Raw genomic sequence first — 23,350 nt, forward strand, 5'->3', positions numbered from 1 at the left:
GTAAACCTAAATTATACATACACAAATACATATGACATAATATAAAAGGAAAATAATCATTTCAATTAAAAAATGAAAAGGTGAAAGACTTACAGACTTCACTAAAAGTGGTGACAAGCAAGTGTAATTAATACGTTCTGAGTAGATATTAGTTATTGAAATGCCTTTCTTATTTGTTACCAATTTACAGTAAGAGACTCAATGTACATATCAATTTTAATTAAGAATAGTTTCAAAATGGGATTGATTTAGAGCATTTAGCTTTGTGAATATGGAAACAGAGCTAGTGTTGCTCTGGCTTCTCCGCAGCGTAAGACATGTCACTTCCTGTGCGCCACTAGCCACACTAAGTTCCTTACATCTTAGAGAAACAAATTATATCAATAGTAGCAAATAGATGTGTTTTTATATCCTGAACAAAACATTGCTCTTTAACGTTAATCCCATATGAATATAGTTTATAGTACCATGAGGCCTCGACCTCATTTGCACTCTATGGTTAGCAATGGAAAGCAAATAAAGCACAGGCAGGCTTAAGTCACTAATGCTAAAGCATACAGTATAATATTTGTACAACATTAAAATGTCAATCAAATGGGAAGTCTGCACAATTCTTTAGCCGTCTGGCATGTTTTCTACATAAATAAAAAAGTTATGCTGAAAGTCTCAATGAAAGGTTGAAAGTATTATTTGGTCTGTGTTTATAAAAAAAAAAATAATAATAATATCTCTTAATACTGTTTTCTGAATTGCTGTGTTGGCCAGACAGAACAGCACACTCACACACAAAACCTTTAAAGCACATCTGGGATGCATTTTATGTGACCTGTCTGCTGCTCCCATGGGTGCAGATGAGCTAAAGAACATACACAGAGCTTTGTGTAAGTGCAAATAAGGATTTGTGTTATGTGCCTGCAGTGTGTTTTTGATGTTTATTGATGAATGAGTGTGTGTGCGTGTATGTGTGTGTGTGTGTGTGTGTGTGTGTGTGTATCAGCATGACAAACATGTATTACTTGAAAAGTGTTCTAGTGTACCAGTAAGTCTTGTATAAAGCTGCCTACTTGAAAGCAATACTTGAGAAAAAGTAGGCTACAAGTAGGCCTACTATCTTAGCAGAAAATTACTTAGAAGTTATAGTCACCTTCTAGAATATTACTTGAGTAAAAGTCTTAGGGGGCTTTCACACCTACCTCGTTTGGTCCAGACCTTCGGACTTTTCAGTTTGATCCGAACCAAAATTACAGGTGTGAAACCTCACCCGGACGCGAGATTACGAATCCCACTATGGCCATGCCAAGAACCGCCCTTCAATAGCATTTATTGGCCAGGCGTCCATGCTTACGCAAGGTAACGGAACCCCATTTGTAACGGTCCTATCCCCTGACCAATCGGCTATCCTAACCTTAACCACTCAAGGTCAAATGCGTAACCCCAAACGATCGACCATTCATAATTTTGCCACCCGGACCATGGTTGAACCAAACGGCTGAAATTTGGTTTTGGATGGTTTGGACTTTCGGACCAAATACAAGAAGGTCTGGCAGGCTATCATCATGTGTTATAAGACCGGGGAAGCTCCTTTAAGGAATAGCTCAGTGCTTAGTGTGTAGCCTACATGAGAGAGTGTGCGACGGTAAATGCGCTCAGAGCAGAAGGCTGTCGGCTATCAGAGCTGAGAATACATCAGCAGTTTACTTGATAAGTGGTAGTAAATGTACAGTGTAGGTTTCCATTTGTCTCTGAATAAATGATGGACGGAAGCCCGTCTACAAACCAATCAATTATAAGTAGCCTATCAGGAGACGCAGCTCACATAGGCCTATGTGATGACGGCAGGACGTAGTTTTGTCACGTATAGATGTTTAGTGCGCTTGCATAACTGCACTGCAGTGTGAAACCAAGACTTACTGGATCAAATGCAAAAACATGACCCTTGGTTTGGACTTTCAGGTGTGAAAGCCCCCTTTAAGTATCTGATATTTAATGTACTTAAGTATCAAAAGTAATTTTCTGATATTAAATGTAGGCTACTTCATTATTAGAAGTAGCCTAAAAGTTAAAAAAAAATTGAAAAAATGAGCTCTCGATCTACCGGTCAATTTTTGTTCCTACCCTCACCTATGGTCATGAAGGCTGGGCCATGACTGAAAGAACGAGATCCAGGGTGCAAGCGGCCAAAATGGATTTCCTCAGGAGGGTGGCTGGCATCTCCCTTAGAGATAGGGTGAGAAGCTCAGTCATCGGTGAGGAGCTCAGAGTAGAGCTGCTGCTCCTTTGCGTCGAAAGGAGCAGTTGAAGTGGTTTGGGCATCTGTTAAGGGTGACCCCCTGGGCGCCTGATAGGGAGGTGTTCCAGGCACGTCCAGCTGGGAGGAGGCCTCGGGTAAGACCCAGAACTAGGTGGAGGGAATATATCTCCAACCTGGCCTGGGAACGCCTCGGGATCCCCCAGTCGGAGCTGGTTAATGTGGCTAGGGAAAGGGAAGTTTGGGGTCCCCTGCTGGAGCTGCTGCCCCCGCAACCTGACCCCGGATAAGCGGACGGCGATAGATGGATGAATGGAAAAGTAAAACATAGGCCTATCGTTGATAATTAATTTTATTGTGGCTCCCAAGTTAAAGGACCAAACACTGCATATTTTGAGGGAGCTGACATCAGCAAAGTTTTGTTTTTGTGAGGAAGAATCTTTCACTCCAATAGCCTATACGAAAACATTTCTTGCAAATACCGCCACAGATGTTTAACGTTATCTTTATCAGTACCCCATTCATCAAATCGTTCTTTTTTTTTTTTTTTTTTTTTTGCAGTCTAGCAAATTTCTTCTGATTCTATTTTGCAGTAACGAGTAACGAAGATGCTTATGAGAAATGTATCGGAACAAAAGTTTACATTTTATTTAGGAAATGTAGTGGAGTAAAAGTAAAAGTTTCGAGAAATATAAATAGCGAAGTAAAGTACATGTAGGCTATGTGAAAAGTCTACTTAAGTACTGTAAAAAAGTATTTGTACATTGTTACGTTACAACACTGGTACCAGTATTAGTCCTGACACAACAGTAATTTACGGCAGCCCGACGTAGGATAATAGTGTATATTTGCAGTCTGACCTGGTGCTAGGAGACAATGTTCCTTTGGTAAATCAAATAAAGATGGATGATGATGATGATGATTATGATGATGATGATAGGGACAAAATCCAAAGCAGACATAGTTGGAACCTCAATTTCAGAGCCTTGGTCTCACTGTGGACAGTGTGCAAACCAAACCACTGGTCAAATGTAGAGAATAAGTAAGAGGCACCAGTCTTCTCACACATGCTGAGTCCTCATTGGCGTTTTGTTGTGCAATGGTCACAGTCCTGTCACTCTAACTCAATTTCCCCTTTCATACTTCCCACTATCCGTGCAGAGAATAAAGCAGAAATGCTTCTTCCCTTTTGCTGTCTGGAATGTTGCACTTTCCCTCAAATATCTCCTTTTCTTCACCAACTTCATATTTCTTGTCTTTTACTGTCCGGGTCCCCAGCACTCTCATTTTCCACTCTCTCATCCCTGCTGCCTGCCGGCTGTCTTTGTCATTCACTCCTCCTCAGTGTTGCCTGACTTGCTCTGTGATAAATGAGCCTCAAGAGGCGTCTGGGCCTCTATGTCCTGCATTGTTCTATTAAAGGCCAATGTCAAGAAAAATATGCAGCAAAAAAAAAGAAAAAAAAAAAATCCAAAACAACCACATAATGAAATCTCAACTGTACATATTTATTTAATTATGCAATAAGGACAAGAAATTACATTTGATGGAAATTGCTTTATAGAATGTGTTTTGGGTTTGTACATCCTTTTGACTGGGACATAATAATATGAAGTGGAATAAATATTGACTGTGAGGATGTGATCAATATGGTTAGTGTATATGATTCCAAGATTATTCAATATATAGTGAGTATTTGCTTCTCTGCGTCTGGTTTGAATGGTTCATTTCTCCAGTGTTAGCACAGTACCACCACCTAGTGGATACAAAGCCAACTTCAACATAGATGAGCTATGCCAGGGGTGGCGAACCTGTGGCTCTTGAGCCATATGCGGCTCTTTGCCTGCTCCTGTGAGGCTCTTACTGTGTGGCTGGGGGCTGTGTCATTGGTTGATTGTTGTTTTTAACTTTTCTGAAACATACAGTATTTCAGATAAGTAAAAAAAAAACACATTTGAATGCATCTGCCAATACATTTGCCAATTATTTTAAAATGGAAAATAATGCAGCAGAGGTTTGAGGACAGATTCTGCAACCTGAGGAAAAACAGCGGCCACAGATCACCTTCCTCGTTAACCCTTTCACTGCTGAATCCGACTGTTTGAAAGCCCCTTTAGTGACAAATGAGTGAGAGTTGCTTCGAGTGGCCACAACCGAGTTCAAGCAAGACCTGAAAAGGATTGTGGATAACAAAGACTGTCAGGTTTCCCACTGAGTCAATCTAAGTGAGAAAAAAAACTATGAAACCTGCTATGTATTATGACTTCCATCAGATCTGGAAGACACTGTTGCTGTTGTAGTGTGGACGTGCATGTGTTGTGTGGCTTTTTGCTATGGTGCGTTTTTTTTGTGGCTTTTTATACCTAACTGGTTGGCCACCCCTGAGCTATGCTTTCCTAAAGGCTTCCTAATAGGACAAGAATAAATAAGTAAACATTAAAAAGAAAAGTTGTAGTAATATAAAATGTCTCCAGTATTAAAATTATAGTATAATAATATTTAGTTTATTTAGATATTAGTTGTTAGCATGTTATTATTGTGTGACAGTGTCGTCTACAACTGATTTCATATTACTATCTTTGTTTTTTACAATTTCATATTGCTTTAAAATGGAAGGAAATAAAAGTAAATGTGCAACATAAACAAATTATATAAAAAAAGAATGTTTAGCCCAATTAGCTTGCATTAAAATACATTGATAATAAATCTCTGATTCTCGTATAGTTGAATGTTATTTTCAACAGGTCATGGTACAGTAAACCGAGAGACAGCTTAATGCCTTCAATGTCATTCAAGTACTTTTGAATATGCAAAACAAATCACATGTATTTTCAGTTGACTGTGGCTCAGCCGGTGAATGCACAATGACCCTGGTTGGTTTGTGGTCAGTGTGGTGAGCAACACACTGAGACTGAGAGGCCACAGAGCCACAGGCTGACTGACTGCTGTTTTCTACTGACCACTAATCCACAGATAGATACATGGGGCAAAGTAAGTGTTGACCTAGTATCTTTTCCAGAATTTAATCTCAAAGGACTTTTTTAAACAAATCAGATTAACCATCACAGGAGTGAAGAGTGCTAACAGACAAAACAGCATGTAGATGTTGCATGTCGTCAAACAAACAAACAAACCTGACTCAACAAAAAATTGTCCATATTTCAGGGGCAGAAAGGGATCAAACCATTGCTCGGTGAGATAATAAATCATCACAGACTCTCAACATTTGCAGTCTTATTATACACACACACACACACACACACACACACACAGCCATGGCTTAGCCATATCCCATCAATTATGCCTGTTTTCCATGTCCTTGTTGACAGACAGATCATTCTATAACTAGGTCAGCTCACTGAAATCTTCACATTACTTCAGTTTCCTGAGTTATTGGAGCCTTCTTGATCTCATCTTCCTCCTCCACCTGTGTATCTGGGTTGTCAACCTCTGCACTGCCAGACGCTTCCTCCTGCCCCCGTCCACCCCAGAGCTGTTTTAAGTGGGTGTTGAGCCGCTCCAGGATGTCCATGGAGTGGTTGATGAGGAGGGCCAGCCAGGCCAGGCCGAAGAAGATCCACGAGGCCATGAGGATGCTGTACCACTGTGGGTATACTTTGTCTGGATTACTGTCTGTGAAGGAAAAGACTTAATTAATAAAGCAAAGTACAGTGCGTTGATAAAAACCTAAGAAATCAAGTAAAAAAAATGCAGAGTAAAATAAAGTAAATGGTCTTGCCACTCAGGATCACAATGTGTCTACTTTCTGTTGACGATTTGTAGTGCAGTGTTATTACTGTGCTTTACCTGCCACAAAGTCTCCGAAGCCGATAGTACTGAGGGTGATGAAGCAGAAGTAGATGGCCTGGGACAAGTCCCAGCCCTCTTGCATTTGGAACACAATCATGGGTACAACAAAGAAGAGCACTGCTCCAGACAGGTAAGACACCAGGTGGACAAAAAAGCGGGTACACTTCTGCGGGAGTGTGAAGTAAGTCATGTTCCAAAGAATCATTTTTCCACTTGAAATGTGTGAGATAAACATTTTAAAAGTGATGTGAAACGTACTTCATTATTAGACTATGGTGATTAAAGCTCTCCTCACCCTTCGCCCAGTCTTCCCCTCGAGGAAGTCGGAGATGTTCCTCTCAATAGCAAGCATGTACTTGCCCACTCTGTTGAGCACCACCATGTTGAGCGGAATACCAAATAGTGCGAAGAACACACAGAAGATCTGGCCAGCAGTAGACCTGGGACTTATGTTTCCATAACCTGCAAAACTGTAAGCTGTTAGTGTGTGATCTTACTGTGGTGGAAGTAAAAGAAGAACTGTAAGACGATTTCTTTTCACTTTTTTTCATTAGGTCCCATGACATGGTGCTCTTTGGATGCTTTTATATAGACCTTAGTGGTCCCTAATACTGTATCTGAAGTCTCTTTTATATAGACCTTAGTGGTCCCCTAATACTGTATCTGAAGTCTCTTTTATATAGACCTTAGTGGTCCCTAATACTGTATCTGAAGTCTCTTTTATATAGACCTTAGTGGTCCCCTAATACTGTATCTGAAGTCTCTTTCCTGAAATTCAGCCTTGGTGCAGAATTACAGCCACTAGAGCCAGTCCCACAGTGAGCTTTACTTAGGATGTGACATTTCTGTGTCTGTAAGGGGGTGGGGGGGCAAGGTGGAGGGTGGGGTGGCAAGGTGGAGGGTGGGGGTGTGGCTTTGACCAACTGCCACTTTGCTCGTTTAAAAGCCATGATGTCTCTCTCTCTCTCATGGGTGGGCCAAATTCTCTGGGCGGGCAAAGCAGAGAAAGGGGAGGTAATCTTGCTCCTTATGACCTCATATAAGGATCAAGATTCCAGATCGGCCCATCTGAGCTTTCATTTTCTGAAAGGCAGAGCAGGATACCCAGGGCTCGGTTTACACATATCGCCAATCCTAGCCACTGGGGGACCATAGGCAGGCTGGGGGAACGCATATTAATGTTAAAAAAACCTCATAAAGTGAAATTGTCATGCCACGGGACCTTTAAATTGTTCAATACGTGTTTTAATCACTTTCTCACTCAATCAGTTCTTATCACCTATACTCCAAAGAGACTTTCTTGCTCAGGGATAAGCCTCTCAGGTGGCTCTTGTTCCCACAAAACAGGGACTTTTAGTGCGTTCCATTTGTACTCGGAAGTCAGATTTTCCGAGGTCAAAGTCGGAAACGCACCCCCCTGACCTAGGATTTCCGAGCTCGGAACTCGGACAACCTCCCAGTAGCCCGAGCTCAAAATCCAACGTGGCTGCCCCGTGCATCAACAGTAGTGAAAGCTGTAGTAACATACAGTTATTAGCACTTCTGTCTCATTTGTGTCTCACTAAATCAGTCGTACACACAGTCCTGTCCAACTTCTATCTGTGGACATGTTGTTACGCTGTTTATATGCACAAAAATCAGCATAATATGTTGTTATCAACTGGTATTCTAACAAAGGCTAACCTGGCTAAAGCTAACCCCACAATGGAAAATCCCACTTGTAAATGGAATGCATTCAACTCAGGTGTGACGTCAATGAAGTGAAGCCGCCAGCTCCGGCTTCTGAGTTTCGAGGTAAATGGAACGCACTATTAAAGCAGCGATGGTTGAAGGAGATGGCTATGGTGTTCGAGAAACATTCCAACAGGTTCTTGATGGTGTAGCCTGTTACACCACTAAGCTAGCACCGGTGCGTAGAACAAAGGCACACAGCTACTAAAGGCTAATCTAGCTCATAACATTTGTTGTCTCCTATCCCTGCGTGTTTGCATTTAACAAGAGAATGAGATCTGAGCTGGCCTGGATGAGTGTATACTTTCCTACCTAAGAGGGGTTGTGCTGTGTTAAACTGACTCACCCAGCCGCTGTGTCATTTCACGTTCCGGAGCCGGAACTGGATACCAACTGGTTTGCTGTACCCACTACTACGGCGACCCATTAGAAGGGGAATCTGGAACACCATAGCTGTCCCTAATATATAATCTCCACAGAGCTTTACCAACCAAATTATTATATTTAAGTTATATTCAAAATTAGGGTCAGGATTGGGGCAAATATACGTTCCAGTGCTTATTGCTAGTAGTTTTTATAACCCTTATTCAGGGTTCATTAATTATCATAATAAATGCTGCCCCCTAAGGTTCATTAACAAACAAGCATCATCTTGCTATAAATACACAATGAAAAAAATTAAAGAGGTGCACTTTTGCAAAGTGCCACGTGAAGAAAAAAAAAAAGTAATCTTCTGCTCAGAAATCTTCAAAAACACATAGAAAATAATGTATGTAGTATGAAATGGCATATTTATACTGACAGAAATAAAAAATGTGGGTCTAAAACAGTGTAAAATCCTATTGACCAGGTTATAAGCCTGATATTATCAAATCATCGGTGTTTAGGTTGCACAATCATTTCTATTGGTTAGACTTGCTATGGGGCGTGATTAAAAAGCTCTTGGATTTCATCCTGTGCAGTCTAACCTATAGTTGTGACCACGGTGGCAGCAAACACAGCTGAGCTGGTGAATTTCCAGAAGCCGTCCGCAGTTTTGTTGCCTTTAAAACTTAGGCCCACCTTAGATGCAGCTTGAACAACCTGAAACACATTAAAGTTACAAACTGGGTTAAATGTTCAAACTCTTGAAGGAATGGCGTATTTTATGGGTCAGATCGTATGACTCACTGTTATGTAACTCATGTATGTATTGATCCAAAACCGGGTTTTTAGGTCAATATAGTACAGTTGTGTGCATGACATAGAGAAGACCCTCTTAGCGCTGTGTCAGGCAGAGTATGTCAATGACACAGTATGTTACATAACAGTTCATCACCAGTATGGAAAATTCCTCCAAAAGAATTACATAACACTGAGACCTGTGGCCTTCTTATCTAAGTCTTTGAGTTCCTCATCCTAAACAGATGTTATCACTCAAAGTGTTGGCTTATTCTAGAAAACAGACTTTACTGAATTTAAATTGTATCTTCATGCCTTACTGTATACTTAGGGTGCACCATACTACCTGTATGGCCTGCTTTGGTTTCAGTTTTAGAATGATCAACAGTTGTTTTTCTTACGCTGCTAATTGTGTGCAACATAACATGCTTTTCTACAGAATGAATTTAATTGGCAAAGGTAAAGTTTCCAAGGTAAAGATTACACAACTTTGCTGCTGTAAATCAAGTCAAAGCAAGACACAAATGCAATGTAGAATGTGCATGGCTGAAAGGCTGGAGGAGCTGGTATTTGCATGGAAGAAGTTGCCTCTTTGCCACATAATGGACCTACAAGAGATTACAAATGGCCCTCCATTGCTTGGAACTGTTTCCAGCGGCAGATTAGTTTGTTGTTCTTGTTTAAAGGCCCAAATCTGTATTGGTGAATGGTCCTACTACTGTTGAACGTTTATTCTACTACTGTTGCTAATTACTTGAGTGATTTATTGAACGTGAAGGTAAAAACATAGAAAAACATTGAACTGGAAAATATCTGTCTCACATGTATTTTAAATCCGTAAAAGTGTAAAAGTTTTGGCAACTACAGAGTCAAATACTGGAACAATGCACAATGTATCAACTGTATACTTGATGTAAAGAGTAATGGAAAACATTATACTTTGTGAAAGCGAGGGACAGAACTGTTCATTTATGTATGCGCGAGTCTTTTATGACGGTGGCATTTCTCCATTCAGAAATATGAAAATGCAAAAGGAATAGGATTGTGGTCCAGATCTAAATCCAGTGGTCTCTGTAAAACCCACAGGTTGACATATACAAAACATACAGATATGGATACGAGCAGATAATAGCTGTGTCACTGTGAAATACTCCCAATTTCCGAGTGCCTGAGTGTAATGTGCTGACATCTGTAACTGTGTTGCCTATATTGCTGCTTTAAAACACTCTCCATGTCTCACCCTCACCCTGGGAGAAAGGGGATTCTATCTCATTAACCTGCCTCTTTTGATGCCCCGAGCCTCACCTGAGCCACTGACTCCAAGCCTTCTTGGTTCAGACATTTGTATGTGTTGAGCACCTGTTCTTTGGTCAGCAGTAAAACACTGATGTCCTTCTGTCCGAGATCTCCCTCCAACTTCCAGAAAACCACTCCGCCGATCAGCACATAGGTCACGTAAACCACCCCGAGCATGAGGATGGAGGGCACCCGGGCCAAGTTGAACATTTCCTTTATTCCCATCTCGGCTTCCTGGTAGAACCTTTGGATCCAGGCAAGCTCAGCGTCTCAACCTCTGCAGCCGGGGACAGAGAGTAGTGAGGGTTTACCTGCTTGGCTTCGTGTTTTTCCTTGTATTGCAGGCAAATTAACCTCCATCTGCACTACTGTTTAAATCACTCCAATGGCCTGGCATGCAAATCTGGTGGAAAAAAATCAGAAGAGGGAGAGACAGCAGCACAGGTTTGGCTGTAGGTGATGATTATAGGTTTTTGGCCAAAATGAGCCATTGTCTATGAGTTCTTGGAGTTTGCTTCGTTATGGCAGGGGTCAATTTAAGACCAGTTACAGTTGGTATGTGGTTTCTAGATGCACTGCACAATATCTAGAACTGAGCAAAATAACTACAGCACACTATTTATCAGACTATATTTCAGTTTCAATTACGTTTGCATGTCATTCTTCATGCTGGCAGTTTGAGACAGAAAGTGACAGTTCTTGCTCTGCTAACAGTTCTGGCCAGTTTGAATGAACATATAAAAAAGCATGGCAGGAACAAAGCCCTCCTGGTGTATCCCAGCTGCCCTTCTGGGATCAGTCCTGTGTGCTCTCAGGTCACCTCACACCACCATCTTGATTAATGTGTTTGTTTAAGATAGCCCTCCGTGCTCAATATACCACAGTTTACCATCAGTACACAAACACAGATGTGGACTCACATGATCGCACGCACGCACGCTCGCACGCACGCACGCACGCACGCACGCACACACACACACACACACACACACACACACACACACACACACACACACACACACACACACACACACAGTTGTGGCAGTTGGGTAACATACAAACATTAGTTTTACATAAATAGTACAAAAAACAGATTCATAGTTTAGCAGGTATTTACAATTTTACCTGTTGTTGGAGGGTGGAAAAACATTACAGGATTGTTACCTGAGGCAAAACACATATTTCCATATTGAGACTTTATAATATTTTACGTTGTTGTTAATTTCACATGCTGCACTTAGTTACACTAAATATATTCTACCTAGTGAATATTACATGTAGATAGTCCCGTCTAAAGTCCACTGTCAGATCTTTGACGTGTCTTCTAGTTTACTGGATGGCATGTTCTCATCGTCCTCTTGTTTTTTAAAGCCTGGATGAGTCAGGCCAATCGCATGCTCCATTATTCTGGCTCCCATGTTGAGGATAAGAGCAAGCCAAGCCAAGGCAAAGATGATCCATATGCCTGCAAGGCTTCGGTACAGAGAGATGTACTGCTTGCCTGGGTCAGTCCCTACAGGAATCAACATGAAACAGTGGGACAGCATGTTGATTTTCTTGCTTTAAACATTCAAATTACAACACAGTAATTGTCTCAAAGCATTAAAATGCATTTTTTATCTAACAGATGTGACCGCTGTGGCCTTTCCAGCACATTAGTGCTTGTCTGCTCTCTCTACTCACCCACTACGTAATCTCCAAAACCAATGGTGCTGAGGGTAATGAAAGTGAAATAGAAGCCCTCGCCAAACGTCCAATCTTCCACGTAACTAAACAGCAGAGGAGGGATGACCAAAAACAGCAGGCTGCCTGTGATGAAGAACAAGCTCACTGCCAGAGCCTCAACTGTTTGCTAGGAAAGAAACCGGGGAAACATTGGCATCAGTTGGGCATGACAAAGTGGCCTTTTCTTGGCATGTCTTATGGGTAGAGCTGGGCCATATGGAGAAAATCCAAATACATCGACTTCGATATTGCTGCAATATTGTAGGGTTGACTATTGGTGCTTTCACAAATTATTTACACAATGACATTTTTGATAAGTAATCGTCAGTAATGGGGATATATTGACTAAGTTATTAATGGCAAATAAGAAAACAGCTAGTAAGTCTGGTAAGTTCAGAAAATAACATCACTTTACTGTAATGCAGCCTTTAAAACCAGTAAATGACAACACTATATCAATATCCAAAATTTGAGACGATATGTAGCCTCATATATTGATTTAATATTGATATATTGCCCAGCCCTACTTATAGGTTTGATCTCTACAGTGATGGCTAGAAAAAGCAAAGCAAAAATGAGCATAGATACTGTATGTCTAGAAAGCATATCTCAGGTGTTTTTTGCAGCAAATAATGTCTAATGCGTCAGTACCTTGTGTGGAACAACTGAGACCATTCCCCTCTCCAGGCGACCCAGGTGGATGGTGAGACACTTCCCCAGCTGTTTGAGGAAGGCCAGGTTCAGTGGGATTCCACACAGCGCGTAAAACACACAAAACACTTGACCAGACACCGTACTGGGGCAGAGGTTGCCGTAGCCTGTGGACAAGCCAATGATCATTGTCATTATTTTTATCAAACCAGCAGGGCTGTCCTCGACTAAAGACATTCTTAGTGGACTTACACTCATATGATTGTGTCGACTAATCGAATTGTTGATTCAATTGACAGATCTGTAAAACTGAGTTTCTCCACAAAGAATCATGCAAAATGACCACTTTAAATCTTGCGTTTACTAGAGATGTGCTCATAAGTTTCTTGGAAATAAGTCGTTCAGCATGAAAAAAAGCATAAAAAATGGCTGCTCGACTAAAGAAATCTTAGTCGAATAAGATCAATATGACCAGTTAATGACTAATCGACTAAGAGGGGGCAGCCCTACAAATCAGACAAATTAAAAAGCTGAATATGTAAAGATGCTCACCTATAGTTGTGACTACTGTGCCTGCAAAAAAGAAGGAGCTACTGAAGTCCCAGTTGCTGGGGTTTGTTGAGTTGCCTGAGGGATTCACTCCCTTTTCCCAGGCATCCAAAATCACCTGCAAACACACAAAGGAGTGTATTCAAATCCGAAAATAAGGTAACTCTCACCTCAATAAGTCTTACCTTACAGTGTTTCTCAAATGGGGGTACGTGTGCCCCTAGGGGTACTTTGGAGTACTGCAGGGGGCATGTAAGATCTTTTGCAAAATGCTAATTTAAAAATATGTCATGCATAATTCCTAAAATTATCACACTATAATAATGAATTAATTAAGTAATGGATCTCAAACATTTGAAATGTAGCATTGAAATGTTTTCAGTTACAAGGTTGTTGTTTAGTAAATCTATCATTGCCAGCAGTGTATTATAACTCATTTTTTTTATTTTTCTACCCAAACTGTTCTGCACTTGTCAGGGGTTACCTGGCTTAAAAAAAAAAAAAAAAAAAAAACAATTAAAAGGGGGTACAATGTTGAAAAAAGTTTGAGAACCACTGCCTTACCATATATACTCTACTACTGTAATCACTTTGATAAATATTTTGGTGAGGTTACTGTACCACCATTTGTCAATCAATTTTAGTTGTCACATGAAATCGTTCAAGGTACAATTCCAGTGAAATGTAATCCCATCGGCTCGTGCATGATTCATCATAAAGCAGAATGTGGCTGTCAGATCGGCACACAGAAAAAGAGTCACCCGGTTGAATGGCACCGGCAATCCGGGTTCCAGCCAAGTCTAGGCCGCCAACGCTCCAAACATCCCGCTGGAAACCAACGCAGGACCAGCTCACTGTCTTTATTGCTATGTACATAGTCTCGCTTTGCCAGACCATCCACACGCTGCGGAGCGGAGGAGGGTCTGCCTGGTCCACACAGCATTCCGAGATGGGAGAAAAATGTGTTCTGTTTTATTGGCATTTCTTTAAACCAATCACAATCGTCATGGGCAGCGCTGAGCTCCGCACGGAGCTGTTGCAAAATATTCGTGCGAGAGAAGATTGGACAGATAGTCTAGCTAGCTGTCTAGATTTACCTCAATTTTAGAGATCTGAGGAGCAGTTAAACATAGTCCTCATAAATCCACCAGAGTTTAAAATTCCAACAAAAAAAGAAAGTGGAAGGAAACAGAAAAAATCAGTGACAAGACATGTATCCAGCGGAATTTCCTGCGGCACTGGAGCAATCCTGGAAGTGGAACGTCAAGGATATGGACTACTATGTACCTATCCTAATCACTAATCACTCAATTTCTCTATCACTCAGTATTTGATGAGCTCTTTTTTATCATCATATTTCCTCAGTGATGAGCAGACTTGTTGTCACTCATCACTACTTTGATCAAGACAGCCCATGTATTTTTTTTAAATGGTCAAGAACCAAACCAACTTTCCTGCACTTTATTAAACAATTTCAGCAATATAGCACCCTTTTATTTAATATTAAAAAAACCATTAATACCTTTTAGTTATTAAATGAATATACTATGAAATGATATGACATGTTCTGGCATTATAAAATGTAAATGTATTTGTTTTTTATGGTATTGTCTTTTTTGTAATGTCTATTCTATGTATCTGTGTGTACCTTTGTATATGAACTTTTGTACGATAAAGAATTGAGAGACAAAAAAGCCCATGTTTTTTAGCATGTTGTCACTTTTCATATGAAAAGGAGCCGACAAATTCTGTAACAACATGCAGATAAATTTTTAGAGTTAAAATTGTGGTTGCGTTTAATAAAACAAACAAACGGAGGAAGCTGTAACTAACTAGCAATACATTATGGAGGAGTGGGATTAAATCAGTGTATACTTCTTCCAACTCCAAGAGGAAAATCAAGTATTTGTTATTCATGTATGTCTACGATTTTTGTAATATTATTTTCTGTATGACCTTTTTTGTTCGAAAAATAAATTTAATTCAGTCAATTTAAATACATTTTTACATTATAAATTGGGAGTGTTCTACTGTTACGTTTCAACAACTGTCTTAATAATAAATAAATAATAATTTTTACTTTGTTAATCCCGCAAGGGAAATTACACAGTTTTTTTGTTCACTCTGTTTTTAGAACACACATTACACCCAGGACTGAAATACACACACATGCTCAGTACCTATACATGCACAAAAGGAGAGATGTCAGCATGAGTCTATTGCACTTATTAACATAGTAATCCTTAAAGAACTGTGAAGACAGTGAACCTTAACAAACTCCTCCAAGGCTGGTCTGTCCAGGCAGGTGTAATTAGCCAAGAAATTTAACTTCTCCAGTTGGAAGTGTATTCGGTTCTTGCTCTCAGCCTCTCGCTCCAGGATCTGGAAGACGGTGGCCCCGACCAGCAGGTATGTGAAGTGGGCCAGAGTCAAAAGTGTCGTCCAGCTCACTTTGACGCGCACAAACTGGAACCTCGCCATCAACCTCCTCCAGCACCGGAATGGACCCAAACACTGATGCTCAAACTCAGAAAAGAGGTTAATCACTTCAGAAAGGAATAACTAATCAAAGTCTGGATAAAATATGCAGATGATGAGTTGTCCACCAAAGACAGCTTCCATTACTGCAGGTGGGGGCATTCTCCTCCAAAAGAGTGAATAGCAAATAGTCAAAATTGAAGTAAATTAGAGTTAGCTATTAGAGTGCTCTTCCAGCCAGTTTTAAATCACAGAAACGTGTGACAGCTCGAACTGGATAACCCTCCAAAGGTAAAACATCTTGACTCAATGCTCTTACTCTGATTGGTCAGCGTTCCATAGATGTTGGGGCTTTGATTTATGGGTTGCTTGGGAAACTATCAAACTCCTCTTCTCCATTAGCACGACATCTGTACACACACATACACTTTCAACTGTTTCCACTAATAAGGAAGTGCTGGCAGCATCTTGTCAGCAGAACAAAAGTTAATATTTGACCTGACTGCTGACGGTTGTGCTGATACCAGAGCCTTTCAATACCATTCTGGGTCTCATGGGAACTCATTTTATCCAGAAAGTGTGTTTTGGATTGCTGAATTAACCATTTCTATTCTCACTTCACTGGCCTCCTATTTAATTCCTCCTCCATACTTACATGCCAAATCAGGCTCTTAGATCATCTGAGCTAAATTTACTGGATGTCCCTCAAACCTACTACAAAACTCGAAGAGGCCGTGCTGTTCAAGCTGTGGCCCCCAATCTTTGGTATGTAAATGTAGCACTTTGTGCTACATTTACATGTATGAAAAGTGCAATATAAATAAAGTCTGATTGATTGATTGATAAACCAAAGAGTTGAAAGATGTGTCATGAGAGAACCTAATGGGGTTTTATGGCTGCAGTGTTTAGAAAGCTGCCATGTTAAAAATGCCTGAAAGGATGTGAGAAAAGAATCGAAAAGTCACTGCTTGCCTGCCTGAATAAAACTTTGGGGTGGAGAACATAGTCAACAGTGAGATTTCTATGATATTAAACTACATGATAGCCTAATATGTATTGCCAATGTTGAAAAAACGGTTAAACACACCCTCTGGAGTCTGTCTATCCATTGGAGAATACATTGAGCATGTATTGTTTATAGTAACATAACTTTATTGATATATCAGGTAGAAACAATCTGAGAAGACCAGTTAAAAGTAATGATGTAGCAGTCGGTAAACCATTAAATATTTTCTGAGTTGGAGGCATACATAGACTTTAAATGAAAAAGACAAAATAAAATCACTTAACATGTAAACAGACTGTATTGTAGTTTTATTTCTTACATGTTTCTGTTGTATTTGTTTGTATAAATATTGAAACACTATTTCTTACAACAATAACTGTTCTATTATAATATTTTGAGTGAATATTTTGGGTTCCTGGCAGCTTCATACGTCATCAGGCTTAAAGCAGCGTTAGTGCTTAGAATAAAATACCATGCATGTGGCGTAAGGTCAGTTTAAAAAGGGTTAAAAAAAAAGACAAAACATGAATGCATAGAAAGTTGGCAAAAAAGAGCCAAAATCAACCTGAACTCCAGAGCGTTGAAAACAAAATTGACATTTGCAATTGAACAACAGTCTGATATATGATGTGGCATGGCGGAAGTATTGAGCTGTGCGTCATGTGTCATCTCAAACATTATTAAAGGAAACACTATGCTCTCTAAACTAAGCTATTTGATATATTTGATAGTTATGCACCACTGCTATGTAGTCTGACGTAGGAATGTTTATTTTGGTGTCAATTAAAAATAGCTTTAAATCCACACGTCATGAAGGAAGTCACTGATGAGACTGAGAGAAGTAGCAGATATCAAAACTTGACGCTCTTTCTCCAAGGCAACTGGATGCAAATTGTGCAGCTGCATCTGTCAAACAAAACAACGCAAAGCCATGCAAACAGGTTGCTCCCATGTTCACAGGTTGTCTTCTGTTTGGGAAGGTGTGTAACAAAGGCTCTGACGTGACTGGATGGGCTGATTTTGATTACCAGTTAAGGTTGACGGTCCGGATACTGTGAATGTCAGGAGCACTGGGCCATATGTGTCTTATGTATTCATTTAGTGATGTGGTATACATTTAGTGCAAAACTGTTACTTGTTTGTGTTACTACTAATGAATTCATATTTAACTAATGATGCAACCAAACATCTTAGTTGTCCTTACACCCTTCATGGCTGAAATTTTCCAGTTGGATTCCATAGGAAAATTAGCCACAGTAAACCCCATACTACAACTGCCATTGCAAGGGAGTAAGAGGTATACGAAAGAGGTTAGGGCTGCGACTAACAATTATTATTTTTTTATAGCCCATTAATCCGTCCATTATTTTCTTGATTAATCGATTAGTTGTTTGGTCTATAAAATATCAGAAAATTGTGAAAAATGTCATAGCATTTGTGATGATAAAAGAAAACACCAACTGTGACTCGCTATTTCATAGATCAGGATGTTCACCAATATGAACACGACAGGCACATAGGCTGTTATGGGGGACTAAATAACTGGTACTATGTGTTTGTCAGTGCTAAGCACTCTGGCAAAGTAACTCATAATCAACTGTAAAGTACTACAGTAATAAGTGTTGTGGCATTTTGCCATCATGTAGCTTTATTTTGTATTTGATATATTGTGCAGACTTTTTTTTTGTTTTAACAGAATATCAGAAATAAACAACAAATATACTGTACATATATTACATAGCTCTATTTACAAAATTTGACACAAAATGTGTTACACTGAGAATAAAATGAAACCAGGCAGAAATATGGAATGCATTTGTCATTCTGCATGTGGAAACTACCTGTGACGATTCCTTCTTTAAACAAATACTGGAGCCAGCTGGTTTCCTATTGTTCGCTCCTTCCTCTGATATCTTGAGACAACATTTGTTCAGATCAAATGGCCGGCGCTAGCTGTGATTTTTACTGCTGCTCATTACATCACTGGCACATACTCTCCAGGAGGCCAACGAGTGTGTGTATGCATGAACAAATCTGACAGGGTGTGTGGCTTGTGTTTGGCAGAGGGGTCTTTTTTTTATGAACGATATAGTATGTTGTGGACCCAGTTGAGATCATTTCTTCACACATCTTCATTGTCAGTCTATCAATAATGGTTGATACACATTTTTATAACAGACGTGAAGGTTCTACAAGCAGTCAGATGACATTACCTTCAGGCCTTCATCCAAACTTCCTGTTATTGCTGAGGTCGGCCTGAAATACATACAAACACAAGGCAGATTAGACATCTAGTTGAAGTATTTGAGAAATAAGCCATCAAGCTTTTAGCCATCAAGAAATATGACAAGATAATGTGTCTTTTTTAGTCAGACAAACAAAAACAAAAATCTTTATTTTCAGAGTGACAATCCCTGAATGAAACATCGCTAACCTATGACTTAAATTACAATAATCACTCTGAAATCGTGCTGTCTGTTTCTTTTTGCCAGGTTCCCAACACTTCCCAGAATGCACTAGTGACATAAAAATGTTTTGATAGAAGGGATAGCACCATACAGGGGTTACCAAACAACCAAGGAGAGGAGCTTTACTGTCAAAACACAGTCACTATCCAGCTTAGTAGCACCAAGGTAAAGAGGCATGAAATGAGTCTTCCTTGCCTAAAGTGGGGAAAGAAAAGAAAGGAAGGAAAGAAAGGAATAAAGACTCCAGAGGGCAAATTTGCTCATAAGCCTCACAGTTTTTCTGTCTGGTGTCTCTGCTCACTTGGCCATCGTTCTGTCTGTTCAAATGACCTCAGCCATTCTGGAGATCTAGTGGCAAACCACAAGACAGCCAAGTCCACTTTCCTGTGTGCCAAAGTAAGCAGCTACCCAAGGGTCAAAGGAGAGCGGAGAGTGTAACAGACAGAAGAACCACGTAAGAGCAAAAGAAGAGTCGTCGTAGAGCTAGAAAAAAAGTGAGGCTGCTAATGGTGTGAGGGTGTTTTGTGAGGCCTGTTGGTGTGAAATTATGGGATCTTAACCAAAAAAGACATTGCTTACTAGTTTCGCACTGCTGCCAGACAAAGCAAAAGTGAATCTAAGATCATTTTCAGCTAATACGTGGGAGCTTTATCAAGTGTTTTATCTTACAGGTAGTTTCTAATACAGAACATATAGAATGTGGTGTATACTAATTTAAAACAACTCTGAAAAGCTCAAAACAAGACATTTATGATGAAGTGTTGTAGGGCACCACTCCACCAGAGGGCAGCATTGAATGCAAAATGCATATTGTGTGAAAGCTAAGTGAGTATATTATTTCTTTCTTCTTGTGCGTGTGTGTGCATGTGTGTGCATGCGCATGCCGAGCGTGTGTGTGTGTGTGTGTGTGTGTGTGTGTTACCTGTCCTGTTGAGGAGGTTTTCCCTGGCTCTTATAAAGGCCAAGATGTCAGCATCAGCCTGTTGGTCTCCAGTCAGGGGAATAGAGGAGTTTGAGAGCTTGGTGGTGGAAAGGGCCCTGAAATGTACATGTGTGTAATGTAGTTTGACAGTATCAGCATACATTCTTCACAGTTTCTGTAACACAAATATGGACATTATTTGCTCTTACTTACTTACTTCCATAAATCACAAAATTGTTTTTTATGTGTGTGTTGGGGGGCATAAGCTTAAAAGCCCCTTACCGTTCTGAACACAACCGCTGTAAAATGTTTGATTGGTTCTTGTTCCAAAAGCTTTAAGAAAAACAAGCTAAAAACCTTAACAGGTAACAGCTCCTCATATCACGGAGCATCGGTATAAAACAAAAGTATCTCTGTACTATAAGTGGTTGCTGGAGAGACTAACAAAAGCATATATGTTATTCATTGAGTATTTCGCTGTGCTTATAAAACACTAGTTCCAGCAGCAGCATTCAAGCGAGACTCCAGGTCTTTGATTTGTTAATAGAGTTGGGAGACATTACTTCACAATGAAATAAAAAAGTTATGGCCAGGATCATAAGTGGAGAGAAAACACTGCACAGCTATAAAATCTGCAGGTACAGGCTGTATGTATAGACTGAAAAGCGACTGCAAACATGTGGAACATGCTACTGTAGTAAAGTTGCATTTGTGAATACATAATGTACACATAGTGGTGGACATACACAATTCACAGTTTTAACTAGGTTTACGGTCTGCCATTTTTTCAGACGCCTTATCTGATAATAACTGCAAATAAAGATCTGCAAATCTTCATCGCAGGGGTTTCCTCAGCATGTCGAATGTGCTTAATTTCAGATAGAGAAAGGCCAAGAGAGCTACACATTTGGTCAATGTAGGTTCTATCAAGTCATAAAAAACTAAATCTGTTGTTTCCAAATCCATCAATTCATTTGTAGTCTATATAGACAACGTTTCATTTCTAGCATTGTTCAGGTACCGCCGGAAATCCCGCGGATGACTGTTACCTTCCGCTTGTTCCGTTGTAATTTTTTTAACTCCGGTGGATTTCTGAGGACTATGGTTAACTGCTCCTCAGATCTCTGCAGGGTAAATCCAGACAGCTAGCTAGACTATCTGTCCAATCTGAGTTTTCTGTTGCACGACTAAAACGTCTGAACGAGCACACGTTCCACCAAAACAAGTTCCTTCCCGAGGCTATTTTGCAGCGGCGCCGTTGCTCCGTCCGGCGCTTAGCGCCGCCCAAGACAATTGTGATTGGTTTAAAGAAATGCCAATCAAACAGAGCATGTTTCTCTCCCATCCCGGAATGCTGTGTGGACTAGCCAGACCCTCCTCCGCAGTGCTGTGAGGGAAGATCTGGCAATGCGAGACTAATTCATTTCCCCCATGCCAAGCCACCCCATCCATGTACCTCCACTCAGATGAAGGAGTGAAGTCAGTCACCCTCCCATCCAGGGACTTATCTCGCCCCGCTGGGACAGCCGTCAAGGGAGGTACACTTTTGGGGAGGAAGCTTCTGAAATTCACAAAAATGCAATAACTGCAATTTTAGGATGACGAGGACAAAGTGTGACATGCAGCATAATCCGGTAGTACCTCATCTGAAACAAATATGAGATTAAGTGAAGCTAGGCTGACCTGAGGTCTTGAACAGCGATGGAACAATCCGGATTTGGGTCTGGGCCTGTTGGACACTCTCTCACACTGCTGCTCAGACCAGGTGCCCTGTATAACAAGTTAGGAGAGCTTTTCAGAAATATTTTGTTATACCATAATTCCACAGTTTATCTGTATCTTGATCTGTAGGTGCCATACAGCATGATGCCCATATGAAACTCATATAGTGCCTCTACATTAGGTACTCACTGTATATCACTGGTGATTGTCTTTGTCTCTCAGTATCATCACATACATGTGCTTGTCTTAACCACAAGAGGGAGCAACAATGAAAAGTAGTTTGCACTCTTTAACATTTTGTGCACAAGGTATCTGTAGGTTGACCAAGTTACATTTAAGACTTTTAAGATCTTTTTAATACCACGTAGAACACAATGTAATGCCTGTTTCAGTATGAAAGCATGATAGAAAGCCAGTAGAAACAATATGGCCTATAATGATTTGTTATTATATCACATTTACTTCCTTGCAGTATATAACAATAATGCCCGATGATATAATTAATCGCATAAATGCAAGCTGACAAGTGTAAGCAAATGAATCGATGAATTAAAAATGATTATTTCATTCAAGTTTGGTTAATTGACATTTTCTAATTATGAGACAATGAGCTTCTTAGCTGCTGTAGCGACAGTGTTTGCTACACGTCTGACAGTGCTCACTGAAAGCCCGCAAAAAGGATTCAACAACCTCCTGCATGAACAATCCAACTTTTCGTTTATAAGTTTGTAACGTGTCCTGACAGCTCACAATCAGATACAAAAACATGTCTGACTCACTACAGCCGGAAAGAGGAAATATTTAAGACTAAACCTTTTTAATACCTTCTTACAATCCCTAGGTAACACATATCTCTAGACTCTAAATGGGGACTCAATTGAATTGTGAAAAGTGCCGTTGGATTTAATTGGAATAACTGGGGAGAAAATAAACCACGGCAGACTCAAACAGCTACAAAGAAGTGGTTGTGATGTGGCGTAAGCGAAGGGTGACAGAATGGACTGTGTTGATGCAGCAGTGCTGGTGCAGGAACATGACTACGACTACTATGACTACTGTCCTGTGTAGCATTTATAGTTGGATAAATACATTGGATGCTGGATAAATACATTTGATAAATACAGTAGCCACAGTTACCAAGTTGATTTCAATTGAAATATTATAACTGTAGATCATTTGTTATGTAAGACGTTACACAGCCTAATGTTTTGCAATATAATGCCACGTCTTGCAGCGAAGATGGCCAACGTCTGGACAAATATTGTGGTCATTGTTTTTTGTGAATATATAACAATGTCTACGTCCTAATGTTGTCATGGCAGACTTGTGACAGACATGATGGGATGTGAAATACCACCTGTGTCCACAGCTCCCCTACGAATATCCTCATGGTTGGTAAAGCGAAACAATTCACAATGACAATACCTTTCAAAATGTGTTCAATATTTGTTCCGTGGAAAGGAGCACTGAGGAGCTGCAGGTTGTTGGCCCTTAACCCTCTGAGGACGAAAGACGCACCGGCGCGTCCAAACGATGTTTGACAAAACTCCTACTCAAAAAGCAAAATGTAATCATATATAACC

The 23,350-nt window shown here is 40.2% G+C and overlaps 3 protein-coding genes across 4 annotated transcripts in view; all 3 read right to left on the reverse strand.

Annotated features, from left to right (window-relative positions):
- Positions 1-4,654: 4,654 nt before the first annotated feature.
- On the reverse strand, positions 4,655-10,835 carry kcnk17 (potassium channel, subfamily K, member 17). Its single transcript, XM_031321412.2, has 5 exons — positions 10,256-10,835; positions 8,758-8,872; positions 6,354-6,520; positions 6,056-6,224; positions 4,655-5,881 (listed from the first exon to the last, which is right to left on the reverse strand). Exons 1-5 carry the CDS (start codon positions 10,469-10,471, stop codon positions 5,616-5,618), a joined length of 933 nt encoding a protein of 310 aa, XP_031177272.1. The 5' UTR covers positions 10,472-10,835; the 3' UTR covers positions 4,655-5,615.
- Positions 10,836-11,468: 633 nt separating this feature from the next.
- On the reverse strand, positions 11,469-16,355 carry LOC116065773 (potassium channel subfamily K member 16-like). Its single transcript, XM_031321413.2, has 5 exons — positions 15,440-16,355; positions 13,175-13,289; positions 12,623-12,789; positions 11,930-12,098; positions 11,469-11,759 (listed from the first exon to the last, which is right to left on the reverse strand). Exons 1-5 carry the CDS (start codon positions 15,650-15,652, stop codon positions 11,551-11,553), a joined length of 873 nt encoding a protein of 290 aa, XP_031177273.1. The 5' UTR covers positions 15,653-16,355; the 3' UTR covers positions 11,469-11,550.
- A 1,920-nt stretch (positions 16,356-18,275) lies between these two features.
- kif6 (kinesin family member 6) overlaps positions 18,276-23,350 on the reverse strand; it is a 67,774-nt gene continuing 62,699 nt past the window's right edge. The window contains exons 20-24 of one of the 2 annotated variants that reach the window (XM_031321409.2): positions 21,729-21,815; positions 21,502-21,606; positions 20,046-20,161; positions 18,869-18,911; positions 18,276-18,568 (exon numbers count right to left, since the gene is read on the reverse strand). In XM_031321409.2, coding sequence (XP_031177269.1) covers positions 18,895-18,911; positions 20,046-20,161; positions 21,502-21,606; positions 21,729-21,815 — 325 coding nt within the window. In that variant the 3' untranslated portion in view covers positions 18,276-18,568; positions 18,869-18,894. Of the gene's footprint in view, positions 18,912-20,045; positions 20,162-21,501; positions 21,607-21,728; positions 21,816-23,350 lie in introns of both variants that reach the window. The other variant, XM_031321408.2, reaches the window with a different exon arrangement.

This window comes from Sander lucioperca, chromosome 18 (genome assembly GCF_008315115.2).
Source record: "Sander lucioperca isolate FBNREF2018 chromosome 18, SLUC_FBN_1.2, whole genome shotgun sequence".
NCBI lineage: Eukaryota > Metazoa > Chordata > Actinopteri > Perciformes > Percidae > Sander > Sander lucioperca.

Coding starts and splice junctions, on each gene's coding strand:
- kcnk17 (XM_031321412.2), bottom strand. CDS start 10,471: ATGGGAATAAAGGAAATGTTCAACTTGGCCCGGGTGCCCTCCATCCTC. Junction 8,873..10,255: donor GCTTGGAGTCAGTGGCTCAG/GTGAGGCTCGGG, acceptor AATGTGTTTCAG/GTTGTTCAAGCTGCATCTAA. Junction 6,225..6,353: donor AGGGGAAGACTGGGCGAAGG/GTGAGGAGAGCT, acceptor ACACTCCCGCAG/AAGTGTACCCGCTTTTTTGT.
- LOC116065773 (XM_031321413.2), bottom strand. CDS start 15,652: ATGGCGAGGTTCCAGTTTGTGCGCGTCAAAGTGAGCTGGACGACACTT. Junction 12,099..12,622: donor TCTCAGTTGTTCCACACAAG/GTACTGACGCAT, acceptor TTTCTTTCCTAG/CAAACAGTTGAGGCTCTGGC. Junction 11,760..11,929: donor TTTTGGAGATTACGTAGTGG/GTGAGTAGAGAG, acceptor TGATTCCTGTAG/GGACTGACCCAGGCAAGCAG.